Source organism: Sparus aurata, chromosome 21 (genome assembly GCF_900880675.1).
Source record: "Sparus aurata chromosome 21, fSpaAur1.1, whole genome shotgun sequence".
Classification (NCBI taxonomy): Eukaryota; Metazoa; Chordata; class Actinopteri; order Spariformes; family Sparidae; genus Sparus; species Sparus aurata.
In genome coordinates, this window is record NC_044207.1 from 21,935,789 (window position 1) to 21,963,123 (window position 27,335).

General features: G+C 43.6%; 1 protein-coding gene across 2 annotated transcripts in view; it reads right to left on the reverse strand.

The window, feature by feature from the left end:
- Positions 1 to 9,783: 9,783 nt before the first annotated feature.
- Positions 9,784 to 27,335, reverse strand: part of tns3 (tensin 3) — a 37,308-nt gene continuing 19,756 nt past the window's right edge. Inside the window, exons 13-27 of one of the 2 annotated variants that reach the window (XM_030401553.1) lie at positions 24,298 to 25,476; positions 19,430 to 19,587; positions 19,186 to 19,318; positions 18,968 to 19,051; positions 16,724 to 16,856; positions 16,054 to 16,592; positions 15,864 to 15,950; positions 15,636 to 15,767; positions 13,657 to 13,752; positions 12,536 to 12,613; positions 12,243 to 12,320; positions 11,878 to 12,046; positions 11,719 to 11,787; positions 11,468 to 11,497; positions 9,784 to 11,336 (exon numbers count right to left, since the gene is read on the reverse strand). In XM_030401553.1, coding sequence (XP_030257413.1) covers positions 11,192 to 11,336; positions 11,468 to 11,497; positions 11,719 to 11,787; positions 11,878 to 12,046; positions 12,243 to 12,320; positions 12,536 to 12,613; positions 13,657 to 13,752; positions 15,636 to 15,767; positions 15,864 to 15,950; positions 16,054 to 16,592; positions 16,724 to 16,856; positions 18,968 to 19,051; positions 19,186 to 19,318; positions 19,430 to 19,587; positions 24,298 to 25,476 — 3,110 coding nt within the window. In that variant the 3' untranslated portion in view covers positions 9,784 to 11,191. The remainder of the gene's footprint in view (positions 11,337 to 11,467; positions 11,498 to 11,718; positions 11,788 to 11,877; positions 12,047 to 12,242; positions 12,321 to 12,535; positions 12,614 to 13,656; positions 13,753 to 15,635; positions 15,768 to 15,863; positions 15,951 to 16,053; positions 16,593 to 16,723; positions 16,857 to 18,967; positions 19,052 to 19,185; positions 19,319 to 19,429; positions 19,588 to 24,297; positions 25,477 to 27,335) is intronic. The other variant, XM_030401554.1, reaches the window with a different exon arrangement.

Sequence of the window (27,335 nt, forward strand, 5' to 3'; positions counted from 1 at the left end):
GTGTATGTGTGTAAACTTTATCTGAGCTCTAACTTTTCTGTGATTCAATGACACTTTAATAGCCTCACCTGTCTCATTATTCTGTATTTTCTTCCCTTGGTTCTGTCTTAGTGTTTGCATGTGTGTCCGCTGATCTGCGGCTCCTAGAAGCTGCTGCACATGACCCTGCATGACCTGTATATGGTTTTAAGTGCATAAACCGTGACCAATCCATTCATAAGATGATTATTTCAGGCTTTAGCACGGTAGAGCTCTGAAGACTGGATGCAAAATCAGTGCTTAAGTACAGTTACTCAAGTACTTAAGCGCTTAATTTGTCTCCTTCCCTTCATTTCAGAGGCAAATATAGAATAATAACATAGAATAACACTTAGTATATACAAGACAAGTGTGTGTTTTATTAAATAGTGTGCATTTTTATTCACGAACCAACCCAACAGTGCGGGAAATGTAACCACCTTAGAATATTGATATGCAAAATTTATGAAAATATAAATCTGATATGAAATTATAATAAAAAACAATGAATAAAAGTCCAGCCAGGAGGAAAATGCCTTTCAAATGAGTCTGTTGGCAAAAGGTGCCCAGTTGTTTACAGGTCATACATAAGCTAAAAAATTAATTGTGTCTGAATGGTGCTGTATGAATAATGTTGCCTTGCAGTGAAGGAACAGTTGACCCTGAGATCCCATATTGAGTGAGAGATGACATTTATGTCCTTGACGAGCAGTCAAGCTTGTGCACCTACTTCATGCCTGCGCACTAACACCTTCGACTGAGCCGCTTAAGTGAAGAGTTTGTCTTAATAAGGCATGTGAACAACATCTTTTCAAAACAGGTCTCTGGGATTACACGGAATTAGCTACATGGAGCTGTTTTATCCTTTTTTTTTGTTTGTTTCGTTACGACAATTGCTGAAGATGTTGTTGAATGCCTTGACTGTTGAATCGAGTCTCCATCTACTTCAGTTGTTTAACAGAACGCTGTTTTGCTGTGAAGCTCCAGTAATGTTTTGAGGACCACAAGACTTCACCTCCTTTTCTCCTATCTCAGAGTGAGCAGATAATAATGGAGTTTTCATTTTTGGGTGAACTTATCCTTTGCAGCCACAAAAATGGCAAGAAGCAAATGCTAATATTGACTGAACTACTCTACAAAATGTAGTTAAACTACTTGTTAATTCAGATTTAATTCATCACCCCCGACACTATCAGTATATCAAATTGTATAGTGATAAAACAATGAAAGGATCCAACCTGTATAACAGTTATTTTACATTTAAAACGTATCCATACATTCTCCTACTATTGTACAACACATGGATTTATATACTCTACATGTGACCTGTTTATTCTTAAATGCAGGTTAAATGATGTAGAGATAGTTAACCTTGTTATTTACCTCAAATCTTGGTATTTGCAAGTCATTCTGCAGAACTGCAGCTTCAAAAGGTTACGATTAAGCATTAAATGGTGCTCTATTATAGGCTTAATGTTTGTTACAGTCTTGGGCCTTACAAAAGGAGCAAATAGGATCAAGGTGGGGAGATTTTATATCAAACCGAAAACAAAACGAACGTCACGATATAATTCGGCCACAAGATTTGCTGCAATCCGTCCACACAATCCGTTCTGTTCCAAACATGAAGACCAGATGAGCATAATTCAAGGTGACCTGCCCATATGGTACTCAGCATTCACTGCAACAACAAAAAAGGGCCTCAAGTACCTGTTCTTCACACGTACAGTGAAGTAATGGTTCTCTGAACTTGTTGTTGGGACGTGTGACATAGTAGGGCCTGTTCTGGTCATTTGTCAGTGCTACAAAGCAGACCTTAAAATAAGGACACATACCACACGTGTAAGTGAGAAAATTCCTGAGTAATTACATCTGAAGCATTTTTAGCTCCACTATTAATTGGTTACAGATGAGAGAGGGAATACAAACACCGGCACAAAAATGTCCAAAATACCTCAGAAGAATAACAGCAGGAGAGGCGAGGTGTACAGTTCCTCTTTTGCCTTTTTGAAATTTTCTTGGAAGCCAATGTCAAATCGGTTGCCAACAAGCCCTGGCGTACAGCCGCCTGTTAACAGACAGGTCTACAGCAGAGCAGTGCTCCGTGGAATGCCAAACATTTGTTTCATAAAGCCTGCTGATTTTCCTCCCTCTCCTCCGCTCAAAGCCCTTCGGAAGGGGGTCTCTCAGCCACCTGTGCATATTCAGCATAGCAGAGGAGAGCGTCGGGCACAGGGAGTAATGTACTGGAGGAATGTCGTCCCGCGGAGCAGCCACTCAGTAGAGAGGGAGTGTGAAGAATTTGCTTTTGCACACACAGGATATTACTGTACATGTGTTTAACATAACCTGCTGTCAGAGGCTGCGGCGGCCAACCGCAACCTGCTTGTCAAATCCTAATCCGGAACAATTTTCCACTGTTTTAAGATGATTTGGACAAATCGGATACACTCACTTGAAGCTCCGAGAGTGGTCTGCATTGGCCCCGGCAGTTGTGCTGTAGCTTAGGTAGGCCAAAAACATGCTAGCTACTGAACGCCTGCCACACATGTTATCAATTTTGTCTTATAAAAGCCAGGTTGCCGCTCTGTAAAGATGTGTGCAAATATTTTCATAATGTTGCGCTAATTCAGATATTTCTATACCTGTGTTTAGTGTTATACACATACAACTGGAGTTGTTATCTCTGTTTATGGCGTAATTTGTAATATATGACCGGAATTTGAAAGAAGCTTTCCAATGAAGCTCTGTGTTTTCGGCTTTTGGTTCCCGTTTCCTCACATTTATTTCTGGTTTGTACTTTTGCTTTTGTTTCTTGGATATGTCCAGTTTTGCTATCTTCCTTTTCCTGCGTCATTACTGGACTTTGGTTTTCAGCTTTATTTAACAAAACTCGCTTTTTGTTCCATCCCTGCCTTCATGTGCGTCTTGCTTTTAGGTCCCCCTTTGTGTAATCTGACACTCCTTCTCTTCGCTAGCTATCGGGATACAGTACAGAGGCGATTTACAACATCTCAGACCAAAAAACTGACCTCTTGACCCAAACTACTACATCTTGCTTGGTAAATTGAGTGTCTATTTTGAACAAATCTGCTGGTATGGAAAGACAAATGAAGTCTGTTTTGGTCAGTTTTATTACGCAGAGATTAAGAGTCAATTAAGTTTGTCTTAACAACAACCCTTCCTGATCAAAATCAAAAAATGTGACACAGGCAGAAATGTTCACAGAGGTAACGTTTTTATTCACATTATGTTTTGTTTTGTTCACCAACTTCCTTTCTGTTTTTGACTTTCCTAAGAATGATAGCAGGCGACCAAAAGAAATGCACCATTACGTTGGCTAAAATTAAGATTTCTCTGGGTTTGATCATTGTTGGATCATGTTGAAATCAAATAATTACAAAGGTCTAATGATTTTTGGATGGTTTTATGCTGAAATATAACATATTATGTTCCTCAAGCCAACCAAATTTGAAAAACATTATATCTCACCTCTGGTTCTGTCTTTTCAACATGTTCTTGATAGTGTTAAAAAAACATAAATTATATATTACAGACAGAATGCAGCGCGACAGCACATAGCATTTCAACCTATTCTGGTAGTAACACAAAATACAATCATGACCCTAAAAAAATGCATAATATATCTCCTTCAAAGGTAAGGAAATACATTTTTTGCCTTTTCTAAATTGACCCAAACTAACCAAATGTATGGTGATTGATGTTACTTTTCAAAATGAATAGCCAGTTCACGTGAGAGAAGGAAGAAAAGGGAGGAAGAGAAGAATATAGCTCACATTCTTGATGTGTGATCATATTTCCCTTTCATTAAAAAGTACTGCGATGTATTTTGATATTTCATATGTAATAATGCTTCTTTTCCCCGCTTCTGGCTCTGTTTGTGTGATTTTGTCTGTGCTCGGTGTGGAGATGGAGGGGATGGTGTTACTGTAGTGACGGGGAAAAGCACAAGAATCTGCAGCGACAGCCAAAGCTCACAGATTTAAAAGTGCATAGTTTTATCAGCTGGAGGTCTGCAGAACATGTCTGGGTTCAACCCGGAGATGTGAGTGTGTGTGTGTGTGTGTGTGTTCATGTGTGTGCGTGCCCCTCACTCTCGACACACCAACCAACTCTTTCCCCATACTTAAACCTTACTACCATTCTAACCCTAAGCCTAACCTGGAATTTGGGATGGCAGTGGGGGTCTGGTGTGTCTGGAGAGTGAGTGTGTAGGTGTGTTGGAATAAGAGGGGAGGGTTGGGACCTTTTAGGAATGAGGCTGCCACAGATCACATGACAAGTCTGGTACGGTCACTGTTATTCTTTTTTTCCCCCTGAAGTCTCGTGACCCTCTCTCATATAATCGCCCCCTGTCTGTTTCGAGCAGATGAATCGGCCGCAAAGGTCTCCATTATGATTAATATGTTCATCTCTACCCTTTGATTCCGCTTGCAGAGCCTCGACAATTATCCGATTATTGGATGTGGTTTGAATGGCGGACAAAATAAAGAGCCAAAAAGGGGCAAAGGCCACCTTTCATCTAATTCCAGAGTGGGGTTAATTATTTTTTTCTGGAGTGGTCTGTTCGCCGAGCTGTCGTGGTCCCCATTTCTGGAGGCTTGGCCCCCGAGGCAGTGCAAGGCTGTAATTATGCCCGAGCGAAGTGGAGGACGGAGAGAGAGGAACTCTCAGCACTCAGCCTGACGGATTGCAGAGTGCTCGGAAGTGGGCTGAGAGTGGCGCCGCTCACTTTGGGCCCCGAATTCCCCCCCAGACAGTATCACTTCCTATGTCTGTATTTCTCTGTCTCGTGGAGGCACATTAGGACTTTTGAACATGTATTCGCACATGTATGTACACTGCCTCACATGTGGAGAACACATGGACTTTCATGCTGCCTTTCAGTCACTCTCTCACTGAAACCTCATTATTCAAGAACTACATATAGTAAATAAAATGTATTTAAACCATGTAACGTAAGCTGTTTTTGCGTAACGTCCTTTTTCTTTTGGTCACGTTTGATTTCTTTTTTTCTCTTTCAGTGTTTGAGACCCCAGTGATTTAAATACAAATAAAACGGACGTGCAATTTATTCCTGCACAGTCATGTATCACTCTCTCACTGACACCAACACACCATTACTCATCGTAAACAAAGGCAAAAATTATAGCTGGCGGAGGAGGGAATATCCCCTGCTCCATTTATTTTATAAGCGATGGTGGTCTGTGGGTGCAACATGTGGTCTGATGCTGGAATGAAGAGAAAATACAGCTACAGCCCTCTCTGACAGGTTCATTCAGTTAATTAGATTTTCTCTCTATGGTATCGTTACATTACGTACATTTGGAAAAGAAGGTGTGATCAGGGATTTTGTCACTACTGTCATGAAGGTGTGGCAGGTTTCGCTTTATCAGTCATTTAAACTAAAGACAACAATAGGCCCGAATTCATCTGCAATACTTCTTCCTCCTACATCAGCCTGGTGGTTCCCAACTGGAAGTACTTGTAACCTTGGGGCTACATCTGCTGTCGTAGGTGTGGCGCTGATCTTTAGTGCTCAAAAAGCACATCAGTTTACTAATACTATCCAGTGCTCCTGTTTCTTTAAGCCCCCCCCCCCCCCCCCCCCCCCCGAATACCCAGTCTCCTCTGATTGGTCAGCTCACATATGCCTGAGCCAGCACCACTAACAACAACAGAGCAGATGTGCTAAATCAATTCTTGGGTGGCAAACTAGCTGTTAGGTGTTGATGATGCAACTGTGTGGCTCCGTGACGTAATGTGATGTCACAAAGTCACAGAATCAAAGGCGGGACAACTGACGAGGCGTTTCAGGAGCAGTGTTTTCTGTGGGAGGGAGGAACTTCTGTTGGCGTGAGCTTTACAACTTTAACTGCTTTTTTCCTTCTAAAGATCATCTCTCATCTAGAGAAAGTTGCAGTTTGTCATTAAACTAATCAAGTATGTCCCTATGAAAATACATGATAAGTAAGACTACACATCACGCATTTAGTAGTTGCATAACTGACGTCTCATTTGACGCTCACCACTAAACTATGAAAACTATGAAACCTTTTTGAGCTGATCCTAAATACTAGCTAGTTCACAAAATTGACTAACTCTCCTTTCACGTTATGGCACGTTACTTCAGTATGGCCTGATTCATTTCAAATGTGTACCTTTTTTACACAACGATGTTGGTGTTGGTCTGTTGTACACAAAACTAAATGATATTTCACCACTGATGGACTCATGGATAAAACGTGGTGAAGTGCCTTGCAGTGTGAAATATATCTCAAACTCTCTGTGTGCAGGTGCCCCGCCTCATACAGTTGGTGTCCGTTTCATTTTTTTGGCCCCTGCCCCCAAACATCCCAAGTCCACCACTGTATTGTTTTCCATTTTCACAACCAACTGTGACTTTTTCTTGCCTTGCAAAATTATCTTTTAAGTGGACAAATCATTTGTGTAATCAATGGTAAGATTTCAACTGGCTCAAAAATATACAACTGTAGAGTCTCTTGGCATTAAATACTGTACAAGTTATTTCTGAAATAAGGTCTCGTGGGGCACAGCAGGAGAGGCCAGGCTCTGTTGGATGGTATTAATGAAGAGGGGATGTCACTCTTGAACTAAACACAAATTCACACGACAAAGGCGACACTTGGCCTCGCTGCTTGTTGTTTTGAGTTGAGTGACCGTGACTTGCGGCCATCCCTCCACAGCCACCTGCAGTGGCGGTTCTAGACCAGTTTTAATAGGGGGGCCAGATGGGGCCCGCCTTTTTGGTTAGGGGGCACATACAACCCGGAAAAAAAGATAAATCCCTCACTCAGACAAAACAGTGTTTACAATTTCAGCAATTTTGATTGGGTAGTAAACTGCTGAGACACTTTATTTCTGCCTTTCCCCTCAAAACAAAATCATCACAAGAAATCTGTCATTGTATTACTGATGCAGACTCCCTGTCGGGGGGCCACAGGGGGGTCCAGACTCAGAGTTACGGGGGCACTGGCCCCTGTTGCCCCCCCCCCCCCCCCCCCAGAACCGCCCCTGGCCACCTGCCACCCCTCCGTCTTCTAGACAGCGGCACATTATGAATGTTTTTGTTTTCTCTGTGTATGGCACAAAAAGAACCATTGTGCATTAGTCATTAACAGCTTATCTTGACCCAACCTTTTACTAGCAGCGTGGCCTGATATTGGCGCCCGCAATTAATCTCGCAGTGTGTTTTGAGGTTTCGGCGTCTGCTGAAAACCAAACACGGGGCCTCAAATTGTGCAGCCATCCCAGAATGCGCTTTCTATTTTTGCTCCCCAACCTTTATTCTATGCCTCAGAGCAACAGAGATGAGCCCTGCCCCTCTAATTGAGTGGCTGTAAAAAAAAAAAAAAAAAAAAAAGGGCTGCAGAGCTCTGGGGTGACGGAGGAATGAGAATGAGTTCTGTCAGCCCGCTGATAAACAGGGCCTTTCACCTCCACATTATTCTGTGGAGTGAAAGTCGATTGGCTTTCGAACACTTGGGAAGAGAGAGAGGGAGAGAGAGACTGGTGTAAATCTCCGAGGTTTATTGGCAGGCTGGTATTTGTTGGGGCAGGCTTAATCAGTGTCTGTTACGGGTCCTCGCTCGGGTCAGGAACCACAGCACAACGGCAGTTACATTACAGAGGCTCATTGTTTGTACTCGCTTGTCTGTTTTTCGTTCTTTTATAACATTAATCAGCGCGTTATTATTCATTCTCAAGGCCTTTAAATCAAGTCTGACGTGGAGTCGTTGCAGCGTTCAGTCAGGCCTACACAGCGCTCCTACACACTGTTATTACCTGTGTGAAATATCGTCTCCCCCTGACAGGTTCCTCTGTAGTCTGATAATGTTGCTCGCCTTTTCTGGACTTTCCCCAGCTTCTTTTATTTCGAGAACCACTCCGCACTAAATAACAGAGGAAGACGGGCTCTGGGCCCTCTGCAGTCGCCACACCTGGGCCTTCGCTTCCTTCCTGCCCTCCCCGGGAATTCTTCACTTTCACCACCTGCAGAGGGACAGTAGCGAGGCGGCGGGGGGGTGGAGGGAGGGTCTACCCCATTACACCTTTCCTCCCTCCTTGGCTAGGCTCTGCAATTTTATTCCTCAGCACCATTAGAGCGGCCTGTCTGGGCTTGCGCGGAGGTAAAATCCTCTTTTGCTGCGCCTCACAAATGGGACAGTGGACAAGCGTGTGTTGGGTCTCTGCATAAACAACTGAGAGAAAGGAAAGCACAGATGAAGGACGCGGTGGTGGTCCACTTAAGACCCCTCACCATTACTATTTAACCTTTCAGATTCGGCTGAGAAAGTTGATCCCTGACTGGGGAAATAAGCCACGTCACAGAACCACTCCACTTGTGCAGGTTCAACAGTGTTGTGTGACTAGTGTCCTCTGCTGGCTGCACATTGAACTGAATTTGTTTTGTTTTTTTCCACAAAGCAAGAGTTTCCTCCTTTCTGACCCCCCAAGCATTAAGTCATTTAAGTGTCATGACCTGCTTGCTTCTCAAATACCTCCTTTGTTCTGGGAGATTAGCTGCTACTGGAGGACACTAGCGCTGGAAACCTGCCTGTGACTGATGCCCCAGTTGTTGTGGTTGAGACTTGAGGCCAGGTCAAGACCTGTGCACGGTGTCTCTGGTTCAGCAGTGTGCTTAAAAACTCCTTAGAGGGCCACTATGCAGTTCTGGGGAAGAAATCCAAACTCAGAATTATAATATTTACATGTTAATGTACCAAACTTGGAAACATTTATCTTTTCCATAACTGAATAAACAAGCTGCTCTCCGAGGAAAATAAGGACCTCAGAACAACGTTTGAAGTTTGAAAAGTACGTAAACCGGCATGAAGTTGTGTTTGTTTGTTCAGTCATGAAAATGGAGAAAGTTTGTTTATTTAGTTTGTTTAGCCATGAATAAAATCTCTACTGATCAAAATTTCTTTCCCAAGAATACATAGTGAAGCATTAAACAGCAGCCTCCTGGTGAGGGAAACTTTATCCAAACTCCCTGAAGTTACCAAGTTGGATTTTAAGGAAATGTAGGTTTATATACAATGGTGCAATTGGAATTTTGGTGTGAAAGTTTGACTTTTTGGGATTTGTGCTTATTCTCTTTAGATAAGATGTGAAAAAATGAGCTTTTTATCTCAAGATAGTGAAATAATGACCTGTTGCCACAAGAAAACAAAAGGTTAGTCCAGAGGTGCCACGCCAAAATCCATAGATTTGCTTATGTGGATTTTAGCTGAAAATATCAGATTAAAGACTACCCGTTATTATTTAACACTCACCATGTGGGTAGTATCTTTTCAGTTGGGCCCTACCGTTTCCGCTATCTGTATCTGCTAAATTGACCACCAAGCATATCTCTTACAATAACGAGCCATAAAGTAATTACACATCTGTAGTACTGTTTTCTCAGGAGATAATGAGATAAACTACCCCGTTACCAAGAGAAAGTCAGCTTTGTTATCTTGAGACGACGAAAAAATTAACTTGATCTCGAGATAAGGGCATTACCTAAAAATGAAAGCATGGCCATTCTTAGCTTCCACAGATACAAGTTTAATGTGTGTTCGCGAGCCAAATATGATGCTACCGCCATCAGCTGGCTAATTTAGCTTAGCACAAAGACTGGAAAAGTAACCATCCACCAGCACCTTTGAGTTCACTTATTACAATAACTGAAGGAAACCCGTCCTCCGTGTTGAATCTTAACGGATCGTCAAGGTTAAATAGATGTTTTGTTTCGTTTATTTACAGAACACATCAAACAATGCAATATCAATATACAAATAAAACTGTTCACATGTAGCATGTTATACACACACAGAGGCACAGTATGAGATGAGTATGAGGTACAGATAATAGGTCACGGTAACAAGATAACACACGTGTACATCATCAATATCAACAGGGCTGTGTGGTGGTAACGCTGGTGGTCGTAGGTCCCTCTCTGGATAAAAATGGCAGCCCAACACAAAAAGTCGAAAAGGAATAATACATCTCACATGCGATGTTAGAAAGCACTCGACTGGGGTAACAAGCAGCTTTATCTGTGTCCCAGAGTTACAGATACAATGTACCATTGTTCATGCAACAGAGAGATGACTTACATATTTATTAAATTCCATCACTGTGCATTTTTCTTTCTCATGAGAACTTTTAAAAGACCAACGAAATGACAGCATTTATACTCCATATAGCAGCTTATGTCTTCTTTTTATTTATCAAATCAAACTTAAAAAATAAGGGCATTGATACATTTTTGATACATATATGTGTATATATATACATATATATCTCAAATAGGGTTTAATTATAATATTTTCTAAGGTTTCTCTCATTTCATCACAAACCTGCACACTTTCACTAAAATGTTGCAGACAGCTTTAGAAGTGGTCATATTCACAAACACCTTAAGAAGAAGGTTATTAAACAGGATCAGAGGAGCTAGATACATGCTGCACATGTACAGAAGGCCGTGGGTTTAAAAAAATAAACATTTTACATTGCATAGATAAAATAAGACAGGCCTGTTAGCCACGTCGCCTATCACAAAGTCCAAATTATACATATTTTCTGCAATGTTTATCTGCATTTTTTTTTTTTTTTACTACTGGTTAGCTGAACCACTGCAGCTTAGATGAAGTTTGTTTTGGTTAAATATTAGAGAAAAAAATACATGCAACAAGGTACAGGCTTTCTTGATTCGTTCATAAAACTGCTACGCAGGAACAAGACAAGCAGCCTTTTTGTACTTAAAAAATGCTGAGAATATAATCTAACTGTATGAGACATTACAGTTGAACACCAGTAAAAAAAAAAAAAAAAAAAGGTTTACACATTTCTTATGATTTAGTTGTTTTCTTATTTGGCTACTTTACAGTTTATTTTACAAGAAAGAAAAACAACAGAATAAAAGGTCTTTATATTTATTATATTAAAAAGATGTCGTTAAATGTCCCGGTGCTGGTGAGTGGTCATTATGTATGTGACATCCAGTTAGTATCCAGGGTTAAAGTCCAGCTCATCATAATCATCTTCATTCCATACAGTTCTTTATTCAGCCCTTTAAGTCTTTATTTCTTTGTTTCTACACTCAGTCAGTCTTTTTTCCAGGCGATCAGCTCAGTCCGCGGGCCTACTTACTCTTCTGCGAGCCGATCATCACCTTGGAAACGAAGTTGACGATGGCGCTCGCCGGCTGCTCGGGGTCGTGCTCCGCAAACAGGTGACATACATTGTCCGTGGAAGTGCCAGTTTTCCTCGCCACAAAGCCGAAGATCCTGCACAAGTAGATATAATGCTTAATAACAACGCCGTCATCCGCCTCAAACAGACCACGTCACTTTTAAAATAACTGCCCTTAATGCTGCTCTGGTTTGTAGCAATGTAACAGTAATGATAGTTTACTTACTTTGCTGAAGGGCAGCCGTCCTTTTTCCACCTGCGAGCGGAGAAAGAAGATAATAGTGTTACCGGCTTGTCACACCGAACCTTGCTTTGCACTTGCACATTTCTAACAGCGGTGACAATGTGCAATTTATTCTTTTTTCTTTTTTCAGTTTTTGCATTACATGCCCTTGTTGTGATTGCAATGCAACAATAACAGGCTTGCCTAACAATAGCCCTTCAGTGACACAAAAACCTTAAATCAGCAACACTCACTTTCTATCTTGAGGGTCCAATGCACAAAATATGACCGTATTGACGTTGTAGTGCCTCCTGAAGAAGAGCCTAAACGGTGGAGAGGGGGTTGGTTATTGTGAGATGAAGGTCTCTGCATGTACCGTATGCATGATGTGAACATGCCTGCGCTGTACTCACTTCCTCTGGTTGTCGGTGAGGGTAATTCCCTGCGAGGACACCTTGAAGTGGACTACAGTGGAGGCTGGCGGAGGGTTGGAGCTCAGAGTCATACTGGTGGCTTTCTGCACCGCCTGGACGCCCGTCAGTGACTCCATCTCCACGGAGCAGAGGTACCACACGTTGCAGGCTGGGGAGCACACATTTGAGTTACAGGTGCAAGAGAGTGGAGAAAACATGTTCGGTGACTCAGACCGTAATAACAGGACAAAGAGAAATGTTTGGATGAGCGGTGGATGCACTAATTTTCTAAACGTGTCAGTGTTTATGTACGATGCCATCACTTCTGTCATAATGTCTATTCGAAGCAAGTGACGCCTGATTACCTGCGCCCTGTTTTAGCAGCTCAGCAGCAGAGTTGGTGACTGATTGTGAGGTAGACTCCACAACATCTTCGAGAGGATCTATGAACAAGAAAAAGCAAAAAACGTCAGTGAGATTATACAGGGAAAAAAAAAAACCACAACGGCTACATCAACAAATGAACGACCAGACAGTTTAGCAGACAGATCGGCAGATCTGGGTAACCGCAAAACCCAAATAATGTTTATTTTCTATTCTGACCATAATCCTCCGCTGTAAAATTAGATCAGTGACTGACTAGGTGTTGAACGTTTACCTCTGTCAGGTATGATGAGTTTGCAGGGCAGGGCCAAGGGGGTGATGGAATGTTGGCAGACCAGTGCGGTTAAGCTTCCTGTAAAACAACAAGATATCAAATCAATATTACAATATAATGTCTTGTTATCTATACTTTACACAAAATTCCTGACCGTTTACAATCCCTCACTTTTGCAGTATTCACATAGCTAATTAGGGTTCATGCTATTTACATTTTAAGAGTAAAATTCAGGACTTTTCAAGGCAACAAAACCATTTAGTTTCCCCACCGCTGAAGCCTTTATCACCACATCAAGATGGTTAACATAAATACAGTTGTAAAAAACAATGTTTACAGCAGTCAGCACATTATATTGTCACTTTGTGCATTTTACCAGCTGGTCAAAATAACTTCGATTGCATGTTTTGATCAAGATTATCTAACTAAGTTAATTTTATTTATTGAAAATTAAAACATTTTTCATGTTATATATGCAAATTCAAGCATATTCCTACACTGTACATTTTAAACATTGGCTTTGCTTTAAAAGAATTAAGTCAGGAAACAGATTAACTCAGAATCACAAAGTAAAGTGGACTTCTAAATTTAAGCCGTATGAGCTAAAAAGTTTAAACAATTTAAAATTATTACTACTTTACTTCTACAAGGGGACATTTAACCAATATTAGTATTTCTTTATCATGATGTGGTTTAATATTCCTCTAGCCTGCGTGAGTCATGTAACTTTGTCACATATTAAGTTTGCAATTTAACAAACTAACGTCTGTGATGCAATGAATTTTAGATGATTAAATCGGTGAAGTCTGGTGAAGTCTGCACCCAAGCGGACTCTCTGAGAGTCTGCAGAAAGCTCGATCGAGGGCCGTTGTGAACTGGATGAATTGTGGGTTTTGACGGGTCTCAGTACTCAGTCCACAAGTCTGCAAGAGCAGAGAAGTGTGAACATTTGGATGACGCCAGCTGACAGCAAGTGGTACAATGCACCACAGGCCAATAGAGGGCAGTATGGTGCATGAAGTCTTTGACATTGGTGCAGTGTAGCCAAACAGCCAGGAAGTGTCACTCTTGTCAACAAGCTGTGAAGGAAGAAGTTTTAACAAACTACAGTAGGTACTCACCAAAATAAGGCTCATTAGGGCATCCCTTCAACCGCACTCCTTTCTGTGTGCACTCAATCAGGAAGTGGCGAACTAATTCATTGGATAGATCACCCCCTGTTTTTAAGAAAAGGGACACAGAGGATACAGAAAGAGTTACGAGAGATAATTGATTTCACAAGATTGTCTCTAGGTCTGTCCTCTGTTTGACACCTTAGATGTAATCAGAGTTGAATAATAGCTCCTGAGCATTTGCCTCAGTACAGCACGTTATTTTCCTGCCCTGAAAAGTTACATAAAAACAGATTGAATCACTTCATTCAATCTCTCCAGAGATTAATGGGATTACGATTCAACAGAAGCGCCTCTAAGGGGGCACGAGGAATCTATGTGAGGAATGTCCTGACACAAAGGCTCGGAGAAAGGCCCGCTCCTTAAGGTGGGTTGGGTTTCACACTTATAAGGAGCCACAATGCCCTAAGCTGAGTGCGCGGAGAAGGACCGTGTCATGATGTCACCACAGGTGCCGTTGGACTGTGAAGGGGTGAAGGAAAACAAAAGGACAGGTGTGTGTGTGTGTGTGTGTGTGTGTGTGTGTGTGTGTGTGTGGGGGGGGGGGGGGGGGGGGGGGGGGGGGGTGAAATAAAAGGGTTGAACGCTGTGGTTGGGCTGGTGCAGGAAGGGCATAAGGGCATCCTTTGAATCCTGTGTGGCTTGTGACCGAAAATAAACCTCGTAAATAATCCCACTTGTTTCTGATACACATCGCATTGCGTGAGTGGCCTGTTTTTTGAACAGGAAGAATGATGTGTGAATCTCTATCACTACTCAATCCAGCCTTTGTTTTCATGCTGAAACATGGCCAGAGAATGTTTGGCCAGATTCCTCTGGAGACTTTGTTTTCTTTCCCCCCCCAAAAAAATCCCTCCCCATAATTCCCGAATATGCTAAACAAACAGACTAAGAAGTAAATAACTCAGCAGCCAATTTTGACCCGAGCTGCTGGATATTACACTTATAGCAGACGGAGTTATGTGGGGCAGACGGCTTCCCAGGAAAGGGCCCTGGGATCAGAGTAGGCTTATGGACGCGGCACATCCTTTGTTCAGGGGTGAAACATTAGCTGTACATCTAAGACTATCAGGCAAAAAAAGGGGTCTGTTTGGCTTCATCGTGATGATGCCCAGGAGAGAAACACAGAGTGAGGAGCTCTCACACACAAACAGAGGGAGGGACTCTCAGGTTCCAGCATGCAGGTGAGTACAGTGGGCTGTAACTGTAGATGGCTTTGTGTGTGATTGTGTGATGTATGATTCCCAGGGAGACTGAAAATACTGGACCGATCTCTGAGATCACAACTATGATAAACGAAAGACCCAAAAGACTTCATCTTTTGGGAAAGACACTTATTAGCTTTCTTTCCAGGAATTAGATCAACAGGTTGAGCCCAACGTCATGTATGTGTATGAAATTTGGAGGTGGAGTCAGGAGGATAATCAACAGTCATTCCTACGTTCCCGGGATCCTTTGTTTCCCATATTTATAAGCGAAAAGGGAACATGACAAATGCCCTGTCCTGTGCACTCAAAGTCCTATATTCCCCAGGTTAGTCTGGTCTAGGGTTATGATTTTTACCTGTACCAAATAGGATGGTTAATGTGTGTGGTAACGGTAGGACATAGAACCTGGAACAAATGTCTCAAGAAACATATGGCCCTGGGAACATAGGACCACGGGTACATTGGACCTTGGGAACATGGTACCCTAGGAATATAAGGCCTTGGGAACATAGGACCCCGGGAACATAGAACCTTGGGGAAATGGGACCTTGGGAACACAGGACCCTAGGAACATAAGATTCTGGGAACATAGGACCTTGGGGAAAATAGGACCCTCAGCAACAAAGAACCTTGGACCTATGGAACATAGTTGGTTTTAATTTCAAACAGACTCAAACGCCCTATTGAAAACAAAATGTTTGTCATTTACATCCCCTGTACCTTTCTTAGTCTGTTGGAGAACTGACGGTGGTGGAGTCGCCACCTTCATTGCCAGTCCGTAGGCCCCTCTGAAGGAATGGCTGTCCCGCACGATAAAGCAGCCAGGCTCCTTGTCCTTCAAGACTGATATAGCTGCATGAAGAGAAGCATGATGGTGAAACAGATCTACAGATCAATTCTCTTTACTTGTATCACCTCGGAAACAAAGGATGGACACTGGAAACCTACCTTGATCCCTTGAGATATCTGGCTTGTACCAGAATTTGGATGTGTCCTGCACAAATTTTACAGTAACCTGTTTGCTGGCCAAAACATCTAGAAAACATGCGAGACAAAAAAATAATGTACAGTTTTAATTTGTGTGCAAGCCATGTGACACCAATGAAGCTGTTAGATCCATTATGAGACTACAGCTTACCTGGCAGAGGAGAGGCTGTGCCCAGCATCTGAGCTGAGAGGTCAGGCAAAACATTGGGGAAGGGAATACTCAGAGAGCTTCCACTGTGGGGACTTGAGAACCCACTGAGGGCTGGAGACGCTGTTCCCAGCGAATGCTCCCCATCTGACACCCTCTTCTTTTCGGGCAGAAGAGGGGGCTGTATCTGAGGCAGCTGTAACTGATTCTGCCCGTCTATGGCGGTCAAAAGTTCCCTGTCCATGCCCCCATTTCCCAGCAGAGTAGAGGTGGAGTTTGAACAGTCTGTGCCATAGCCGAGACCTGAGTCGTCCTGCTCGTCAAAGCTCTGAGCTGGACTGCGGTTGACCGCGTATCTAGCCATGCGGCTTCGCTGGCTGCTCCGAGGGGAACTGTGGGCGTTGGGTGCAGGGTGGATGTGGGGGTGGTGGCCATAGTCCAGTGACATGGAGTGAGGTGATTGTCTGGCAGAGGGGTAACTGCTCAGAGAGGAGTGGCGGCTCAGGACGGGATGCTCTGGCCAGGACTGGTTCATCGATGAACTTAGGGGGGGAAAAAACAATTGCCATAAACATGCTATACATAAACATTCCTGAAAATCAGCAAAAGGAAGTGCTAATTACTGCACATTTCTAGGCACTACTTTCAATGTGAATATAGGACCGATCTTTACCTGTCCATCCGCTGAAGGGTCCCAACAATAGAAGCAGAGTGTGTGGTGCTCAGCGTCCTGTGGCAGTTGATGGAGGAGTCTGGTAAAACGTCAACTCCACTGTGACCGATCATCTCTGCATATCCCCGGGGTTCTGTTTGAGAGCAAGAAATCAAATCAAGCAGCATTCATTGATCACATTTACAGTCGGATCAGTTTTTATTTCAAACATAAATACAAATGAAAGAAAATCTTCACAAAACAAACGAAAACATTCACTTGATGAAACAAGTGATTTGGAAACTGAGTGTGGATGAAATCCCCTGGGAAAGGACTCTGTGTTCTTTCCAGTAAAAAACAATCAACATTGGAGTTGAAATTAAATGACAACAGTCCACGTGGCCTCAAGTGCGGCCATCTATTTGTACAAATCACCAATTTAACCTGCCACGACCGAAAGGGTCCACAAATCAGACTCCACTGGAGCTAGACCCTCCGACATAATTATCTTAAAGCTTTCCTTTTAAAGCTTTTCCTTTATTAAACAAACGAGAGGTGCCAAGCTGAAAGAGTTGCTGGTTTTCTTCTCGTCCCTATTTCCCCTCTGTGTACACAGAGACACTTTCATGGGGGAAGAAAAGTGTTTTTTGTGTCATGCTTCCTGACCCACGGTAACCATGGAGATGTGGCAGGACTGAATGTGGTAATTCTCGCCTGGTTGTCTGAGGTAGTAAGAGGCACGGCAGGGACACAGAACTGCTTCTCGGCCCTACAACTTTTAATCAATCTGCGTATGAGTCCAACTGAAGTCAAAAGTAGAATGAAAATGAAAGTAAAGGCTGGGTTCATGGAGATATCGTCCATCTGCCAACGTGTACGATCTTGTTTTTCCAGGACAACATTGGTCCCAAAGACATATCAAATGAATTCCAGCTAACTTGGGGGGGGGGGGGAGGGTACAAACTAACAGTACACATGAGCAGACAGGCACCAGCCAGTTTTATATTGTTTGTGATAGTTCTTTGATGAAACAATTAAACATGAAAGGATTTTCAAACTGACTTCAAAGTCAATAACATGCTATAAATGCACGACTCTTTGCAACTCTGAGAATCTCACAGCCAGGGTGTGTTCCACCTCAGATAAACACCACAGCAAAAAAAAAAAACAAAACAGTACACAAACAAAGGACACTTAGTTTTAGTCTAAAGAACAACACTGGTTAAGTCTGAAAAAAAGGGTTCTCTCGAGGCCGTGACCGCGCACACATTCCCCAAAACCCAAACATGAAGGGCAGAGACCGGTCGGGAATCTCCCCGCTTCTGCATTCATGAGGCGTCTTTGTTTTTCGGCCTCTGTCTCAAACCGCTCGGATTCCACGAACAACAATGTTGCCATTATTAGGTAAAGCAAAGGGGGACCTGAAATAGCTCTGTTTTTAATGAGGCAGTGGATCCACACATGCAGACACAGGGCAAAAAAATTAAAGAAGACTCTCGCAATTACCTGCCACTCACCGCATGTCTTTCTGTCACTCGCTGCATTTAATTGGTTTAAGGGGGAGAAACACAAGACGGTAGGAGAATAGAATGAAACAAAGAAAATAATCTTAAAGGGGACCTCTTACGCATTTTCTTAAGTTTAGTTTTATATAGGTTCTTTTGCATGAAAAAGACCTTGAAAATGCTGTGGAAACCTTCCCCCACAGAAAACACTGCTCCTGAAACGCCTCGCCAGTCGTCTCACATTTAATTGCGTGACTTTGTGACATCACACAACATCATAGAGTCACACATTTGCTTAAATTATGCCCAGCGGCTAGACTGTTAGCATTGCTGGCTGTGGCATGTGCTGACCAATCAGAGCAGACTGGATATTCAGGAAGGAGAGCCTTGAAGAGCTAGAGGCTAAAACTGAACAGAGGTAGAATACAATGCTGCGGCACTGGACTGTATGAGAGCATTAGAGCATGTAAACCTGTTAAAATGAAATTAAACCTGAAAATGAACCTGAAAAACAACTCAACTGGTTAACTTATTATAATGTCAGTCCAATAATATCACCAGAATGACCGCTCACTTTTTTTTTCACTTTTTTCTTCACATTTTGTTAGTAATTTGAGTTTATTCGTGAAAATCTAAAGCTAAAATTATCATGCACATCTTACATATTGCACCTTTACATTTATAAGCGTAGAGGAACATCGTCAAATGATAATTTCTTTGTTCTGTGTTTAATTTGAATTTTGAAGGGATCTGAACCCACCGTGGTCTGTTCTGTAGCCTCCATAAGACTGCATGGTAGAAGATGGTGTTTGCCTGAGGTGGGTCAATTCCGACATATTTTTCACTGAAACCACAAAGAAAACGAGGACGGGGACATTTAATTAAACCTTAACAAACAAAGCTACTCACACATACATGTAAAATCAAATGCTCGGATAAGAGAAAGCCTATTTACACTGACACAGGAAACATAATTACCATAAGGTGTCGGCGGAGAGATGGGGAAGGCGGGAGTGGGCGGAGTCATGTCACTACCAGCCTCAACTCCACTGTCCACGTCCGGGCCCTGAGCCCTGTAGTCAGCACTGTCGCTCCTGAACAACATGTGGTGCTGTAACACACAACGCACACATGTAACCAACCACAGACAGTAGAGAGACACACGGAGAGGGACAAAAGCCTAATTCACACACACACAAACACACACACACACCGTATTTACCTGTGACTGCGACACACAGGGGGAGTACGTCCGCTGGCCCCTGTAGTCCTCCGTCCCACCCCACCCTGAGTTACAGAAGCCTGGGTGATCTGTGACATCACTTCCTTGGCGACTCAGACTGCGCGTGACACCCAAACGGTCCTCACTGGACTGGACAGCTGGATACACACAGGTGGACAGCAGAAAAGCAGATTATTACATATTAACAGATTAACAGGATGACTGCCTTCAAGGAAGTGAAGATAGAAAAACAACAGTAACCCTTGGTACCTCTGCATCCTCTACTAGTCGAGGCACAATGTCAAAGGACTATGGTCGAGAATTATGGGCAAAAAACAATCCCTAAAAAGCACTATAATACCACATGGTGGCCATTTTCCTCTGTCGTATTGTTGTGTTCCAGGTTGCAATTCCTATGAACACAGGTAATCTGATATTTAAGTGATCATTTCGCCATTTCCTCATTGATCACCAACTGAGAAGACAATGGATTGTGAAAATCTGGAGGGAAATCGGGCCAACAACATATTTTTTGACCACTTAGCTTCTATGTGACAACAGCTAACGTTAGCTTCCTAACTTACATAACCATTTAATATGCTGCATGAAACGAGTGGAAAGGCACAGATTCTAAACTATCAGCACACATGTAAAACACCTTTATTTAAACCAGGAAGTAAAACACACTGGTTGTAACTTAAGGGTAACGTTAGCTAGGAAGCTGTTGAATGCTAACGTTAGCTAATAGGTTATCGAATATGTTTTTATACCTTGAAAGATGGCTCAACATCCCCCCAGATTTTCACCATCCATTGACTTTTACATTGCTGATCATTAGAGAAAGGCTGAAATTATGGCCATTTGTCTTCCTTCGCTGTGCTCTTGACGTGTGGAATTTTAAGTTTTGATTATAGCTCGCTCCAAACAGAAAACATTCGCTCTGACAATCACACCATTTTGAATCCACATGTTGATGTAGACCACTTTGCGAACTGGCGTGGCGATTTAATGACCATGTAAAAAGTTGGGGATTGATGGCATCTTAATTTGGTCAGTCCATAAAGTAAAAAGCACCCTGGGGTCATGTCTACAGCCGACATGTTTTCAGTGGACAGCTGAGGAATGCAAGGGGTCTCGCTGGTGGGCTGGAAGGTGTGGAGAGTGTGTGTGTGTGTGTGTGTGTGTGTGTGTGTGTGTGTGTGTGTGTGTGTGTGTGTGTGTTGGGGGGGTTCAATGTTGTGACTACTCTGAAGAGTGCAGCCACTCAGCACCAGGGTGTTAATTTGAGCCCTCCCAGCGAGCTCCGACCTCTCAGCTCTGAAGAATGCTAATGGAGCAATAGTGCTAATGCCGGGGATCATTAGTCACTCTGTCTGTGGCGAGTATGGATGACACAGACAGTGCCATGCATACCTGGCAGTGTTTCTCCATACCTGCATCGCTTTTATTGTACATCCCTCTACTGGATTTTGATACTGATCTTTGCAGATCCAGAGAATGTGTTTTTTCTTTTAAGAGGCACGAGAAACAGTCATGACACAAGCGAGCATGTATCTGAATGCATCTCTTTATCTCTTTCATGGCTCACTATCAGTTCATCATTTATTTAAACTAATATGAACTCCAGAGTAGAGGTCTGAAGACAAATTCAGTATTGTGTGGCAACACCATACCATAATGTCTTCAGCTGGTTCAAATCAATGAGCAGGAGTGCATCAAGGCAGTTTTTCTGACTGGTCAGGTATTTAATTAATTTGATTTTTATCTGGTTATTAATGCTATAAATGATTTATATAGTCATAGGTTATAAAAGATCTTGTGAAAGGACTACAGTTGAACCTCAGCCAGAAGGCTAAAACTGGCACATTTACAGTATGTTGACTGTGTGTTGTCCAACTAACACAAATAAGTAAAATTAAATTTTTTTGGACTTGAATTTGCTGAAAATGTACGACAATATGATGATATAGAATTCCATGTTTAAATACATGATTTTACCCATAATGTCCATCCAATCCACTCATTAATTTTCTTTGATATCATAATATATCCACAATAATTGCTCAAGTGAATACTGATGGTAACATAAGGTGCTGAATAAATTTAATATCAACATGATTAAACTGTTGCATCCTGGGAGTCATGAAGTTTCTCCTGCCAGCTTCACTTCACACGAGCCTCAGGTGGAGCTCAGCCCTCCACCTTCCTGAGTTCTTGTCACCTCTCATCAGCTGCTGAATGTCAGCCCCAGTTCCCTTGACACAACATAACTACTGTTACCTCCCGCCTTCACCTCTCTCGTCCCTTTTTCTACACCTCCTTCACACAGCCATGTGTGTTAAATAAGTGAGAGGAAATAAATGAATTCCTGAAAAAAACAGTGAACAGTTCGTAAAAGTTATAACAAAATGGAAGCTCGGTGCAAAGGTGCAATGGGGACAAAGCAAATAGATACTTGATGCAAACTCAAGCCAAAAGAGCTTCAATCTTAAGGTCAGTATCAAGGTTAAACACGCTGGACAGTTTATCACAGAACAACTAACGGACGATGATGATTTTTACAGACAATGCTGCAGGGTGTATGCACAAGCAAACATGCACTCACAAGTTTAGTGCGTGTGAAGATGTCTGTTAGGAGCAACTTGAACACCACTTTATAATGCACACTGTAAAAAAAGCTCACCGAGACTTAAAACAACTTATATTGATGCCTTGAGAAAATTGCTTAAAGGACAACTTCACCCAAAAATGAGAATTCAGTCATTATCTACTCATGCCCGTGGCAATTGAAAGGTGAAGCTTTGTAGTCTGCAAAACACTCCTGGAGCCTCGCAGCAAAACAGCATTCCGCCTTCCTCTTCAACTATTGAAGAAGGTGGGATCTTGTGTTTACAACGTAAAAAAAAAAAAACTACCCAAAAAAATGTAAAAAGCATAAAATGATCAAGCCAAAATCTTCACGGTGGCTGCGAAGCTAAAAGCACTAGCGAGCACCACATCTGAAGTGGCTGGACAAGCTCGGCAATGTGACGATGTAAATCATCTTTTCAAATTTAACTGCTGTCTCAGTGCTGACGTAGACTTGAGGCTTTTGGTGTTTTTTTTTAGTTGTTTTGCTGTAACGCTGTTTTGTTGCTGTGTAGCACCAGAAATGTTTTCAGTCGGCACAGGAGTGAGTATATGTGAATTAATTTTCATTTTCGGGTGAACTTATACATAAATATCTCTGAGAATAATAAGTCATTTTGAGACACTGGTACAGTTGTCTCTTTGTAAGACACTAATATGAACTGTTATCCTCCTTCAAACCATGATATTTTATTGTACTCTCATAAGTTATTAATTCTACGGAACATCCTGTCTTTAACCCTGAGTCCGTCATAAAGTTTGAATGGAAAGTGAATTGAACTGATTCAAGAGTCAAAATGAATTATTCATCAAATCATATCATTTAATCTGCCTTCCTTTGGGACGTGGACTTACTCAGTGCTATGACTCCTGTCACCAGAGCAAACTGATCTGAGACAACATTCTAAAAACGAACAATGCATTGCTTCCTACAGGTTGTTTTCATATCGGCTATGTTGGAGCCTCGGGCGTTTGTTTCTTGGAATGACGCTTCTGTGTAGTTGATATGCACGGACAGGTATGCTTCTGGAATCAAACTGGAATAACATCGCCTCCGGGCTCACTTGTTCTTCCCTTGGAAATTCCTCTGGCCTCCCCGTCTTGCCCCCCGCCCCCTGCAACCACACGAACATGAGTGTGATTCACGCGCTGCTAACACCCAGACAGCTCTCTGCATTTTCTCTGCCTCACTGGTTTTCAGCTTAAGAAATCTGTGGAGTGCCCTTGTACCTAGGAGGAATATTCTTGAGTCAGTCGTAGCGAACTTGATAACCTGTGTGGGTGAGCCAAATCTAACCCTAATCTCTGTAGCACGGGAAAGAGATAGGCATCATCTTTTCTTTGTTTTTTTCCCCCAATTACATTTATCACCGGAGGAAACAAACCTCCCACAGATTCTACAAAGCAGATATACGGTTGGAGAAATGCATTTTGTGGATTCTTGCGCAGTGCTTGAAGATCATAAACTTTGTCCCTGAACGCGGCCCTGGGATCCGTTTCTACATGAACAAAGTGGGAAAAAAAACACATGTAGAGATCTATCGTGATACAAGAGTGATCACGTTACATAGCACAGCAAACTTTAACAAAATCAGAAGGAGAAATTAAACATTTTCAGCAACAAAATGACCGATAAGAGCTCACAAGACAGATGGAAGCGTGATGACCATGAGGGTAAAATAAGGGGAGGCGGCTGACTTAACGCTTCTTCTACCCACAACAAAGAGTACTCAGTCTGTTGGAGGGACTTTGATTTTGTAAATATCCCAGTGCGCAATCTCTATAATCAAACACCCAGAGACGGCAATGCTCAGAGAGGTCGATGACAGCTGCTCTCCCTCTCGTCATGTATCGTACTGATCCTCGAGTCAGATAGTTGCACAGACAAGTCTGGACGGCGCTCTTTCCTCAGAAACGTCCTGAAAACATCTGAAAACCTGGCAACAACCCTGCTATTTCTGCCACTAAAACATGCCAGGTGGGAGAGGGAGAGAGGCTGCGCTTTGTTAACTCTGTAGTGGGGGAGAAGGAAAGCTGGTGCACGACTGGAGCTGCTTTCAAAATATTCTCATCATATTAATTAAAGCCGTTTTGTTTTCTTGCACCCTTGCCATGTTTATCAGACATCTCCAGCAAAACAACCTCTCTGGTTTCATAATGACATTTCTTTTCACGACCACACTTCCATAACCACACCACATCACCACCACCACCACACCCAGGCCGTCTGACTGTCTTACCTGTCTGCTGTGTGTTTGCCAGGGTCGCTGCATTATTATCGTTGAGTCTGTGATTGACGCCGTTTGAACATTTGGGGGCCGAGCCGTTCACGTGCGCCCCGCCGTTCCTCTTGATTGAGCCGCTGTGGCTCGACACAGGCACAAACGTGGGATCCAGGTCCATGATCAGCTGGTTGAGCTGGTCGATGGAGTTGTCGATGTCCATCGTCAGAGATTTGAACTCCTCGTCACGCTTGTTGTTGTTGTTGTTGTTCAGCGTTGCCTGCTCCTTGTGTGGCGCCGCGTTTCTCAGAGCGCCTGTCGTCATGTCCCTGGTAGGGCCCTGTGGTTCAGCGGGCAGGCCTGCTTTGGGTGGACTGCTCCCTTGCTTGTTCCCTGTGTATCTTTCTGTATCGTTCCCATCCTCAGGCATGTAAATAAACTGTTGTGCAGCAACCATCTGCTGCTGGCGAACCCAGGACTGTGTTGAATAGCTTCCTTGTCTGTAGACATGCTGCTTGGGCATGGATGCATTGCTGGGATTAGACAAGGCCACAGAGTTGCTCCTGGAGTTTAGACAGCCCCTTCTTGCCTCAGCATAGGCTCTCTCATACTCTTCCATGGGAGGAGGTGCAGGGTGGTGGAGGTTGTGCTGGTTTTGGCTTTGCTGCTCCTCTCCTCCGGGACTCCCAAAACCGTCCGACAGGAGGGAGTTCTGGCTGCTCTTGTGGCAGGAGGAGGACAAGGTCCCTAAACTGTCCACACTATGCAGATCATGACCTGTGTTTACCTCATCATCCAGGATGTCCGTTTCCCTCTCTCCAGGTCTGGGGTCCCCGTTAATGTGCACTTGCACGGGGACTATCTGCTGGATGCCCACTCTGGTGCTTTGATCATCCATCTCCTCCACCGCAGGATCCTCAAGTCCAAAGCCGCTCAAAAGACGCTTCAGCTGGACCTTTTCCTGCGGGCTGGGACCCTGGTTAGGCTTGACGGTGGTGACAACAGGTGTGGGTCTGTCTGCCCACAGAGAGGTGCTGGACAGGCCCGAGTCACTGCTGACGGAGAGGGCGTGGTCGCTGTGGTCAGGGCTGGAGGTGGCGGAGGTCGTGCGGGCCCCTCGGCCCAGCGTGGCCTCTCCTCCGTTGGGGCTCCTCTTGTTAGCCGCTTTGTCCTGGGTTAGGCCTTGAGTGCGTGGCGCTGCAAAATAGAAGAGATGCAGCGCTTCATACAGTCAGCAGGTATGGGGCACACGTACACACAGAGACACACGTACAGCAGACGAACACAAACGGCAACAAAACCACAGACAAAACAAGACTCGGTTCACATGCACAGTCATGTTGGCCCACAAACTCCACCATTCAGAATCTGTTATTGAGGAAGCGCAACACTTACAATCACACCTCACCTGACAAAAGACAATACTCCAGACAAGACAGAGCAGACAGCAGACTACAAATAACTCCAGCATTAAAAAACATTGACAGGGAAAAATACATGTGAATCATCTGAAGTGAAGTGAGACGAATCCCCCCTGATTAGAATCGCCCAAATGATTAAAGTCTCCTGTTTTTGAGTCTTATCTGATCTTATTTCAATCGGGCCACCCACTGAACTGCCAGGGCGCTAATCTGCGATGTGCGCAGCAGACAAAGGTGCTCCTCGCGCTCAGGTTGTGTAAGAGATGTCAAGCCTTCTGTGCGCCGCTACAAGAGTTGGACGGCTGTAGATCTTCAGAGTCTGACCCCTGCATTCCTTACCCCGCTGTGATTAAGCCACCCTACTCCCTCTCGCTTTGCCCCTTGACCCCCGGCATATGTCCAAACAACCTTCGGAGAGTCAAACCGCAGAAGTCAGTATTTTGGGAGGCAGCCACAAATCCATCACAACAGAAAAAGAAAAAGAAAAAAGTCAAGTTCTAGACTTACGCCAGCTTTGCCAAGTAAGTAAACACTTGCTGTTTCACTGTAACTCTCCCTCTGCCTCAACAAAAAAAGAGCTGGAACATGACTCCCATGCTTCTTCCCTCAGTCTGCCGCCTTAAGTACTTGCCTTTCAGTCAAACCATGACTGGAGGATCTGAATACCAGACATGCATGATAAAAGCCCCCCCCCCCCCCTTTCCTCCTTCTCCTCCTCCGCTCCAAAAGCTCCTGTATGTATGGCTTTAACCCCCCAGCCACCCCACCACCACACTCACACAAACACACTAATTGAACCTGCATCCGGCCTTGAGCTGCCTCGGCTTGGGCCTCCGTGCATGTCAACTCCGCCGGGAGTTTTCCCCAACAAATCCCTCTCGTAACATTCCTCCTGGCAAGGTGCAACAAGGCTTTTCAAGACAGATGTTTCCCCTCTCCGTTCCAATACCGGCCATCTTTCTCCGTCACCCCTCTGTCATTGTCCTGCCCTCTCTTTGCTTTATCCCTCCCTCCCTCCCTCCCCCTTCATCTGGCCACTCATCTGTCTCAAGGGGGGAAAAAAAACAAAAAAATCTCTTACCTTCACCACCACTGCCAGGTAAGCACATAAGAAAGTCTCCAGTAAAAGAAAAGCGGAAGAGGACAAGAGGCACGGCAGACACACGGGAGCGGACATGGCTTTCAACCAGCAGATAATGGTCAGGGTCAAATCGAGAGAGTTGGAACAAGTTGGCCCCTGCTTTCTTTCTCCTCCGCTGAGAAGGTGAGAGTGTTTGCACTCCACACAAGGGGGGACCTTGAGATCTCCAAATAAGGGCAGAGGAATGTAAACAAGTGAGGCGGGGCTTCAGGGCGGAGGCGGGACGGAGGAAAGGAGTAACCCGACCTCTTGCCCCGCTTTAGGGGACTACCCCACCGAGGGGAGAGAAGAAAAAAAAAAGAGGGAAAGAAAGAAAAGAGAGAGGGCGGCCCGGAGAGGATCAGAGAATGAAAACAACATTCCTGCAGCTCCAGACTTTTTCACTCTGTAAAAAGACACTTTTTAATTAAAGCAATCCTCGCCTTCTACTTGGGGCTCCGAGCAATGTTCATGAAAAGCAGCTTTTTCTCTCACTCCTGTGCGTGTCATGAAAT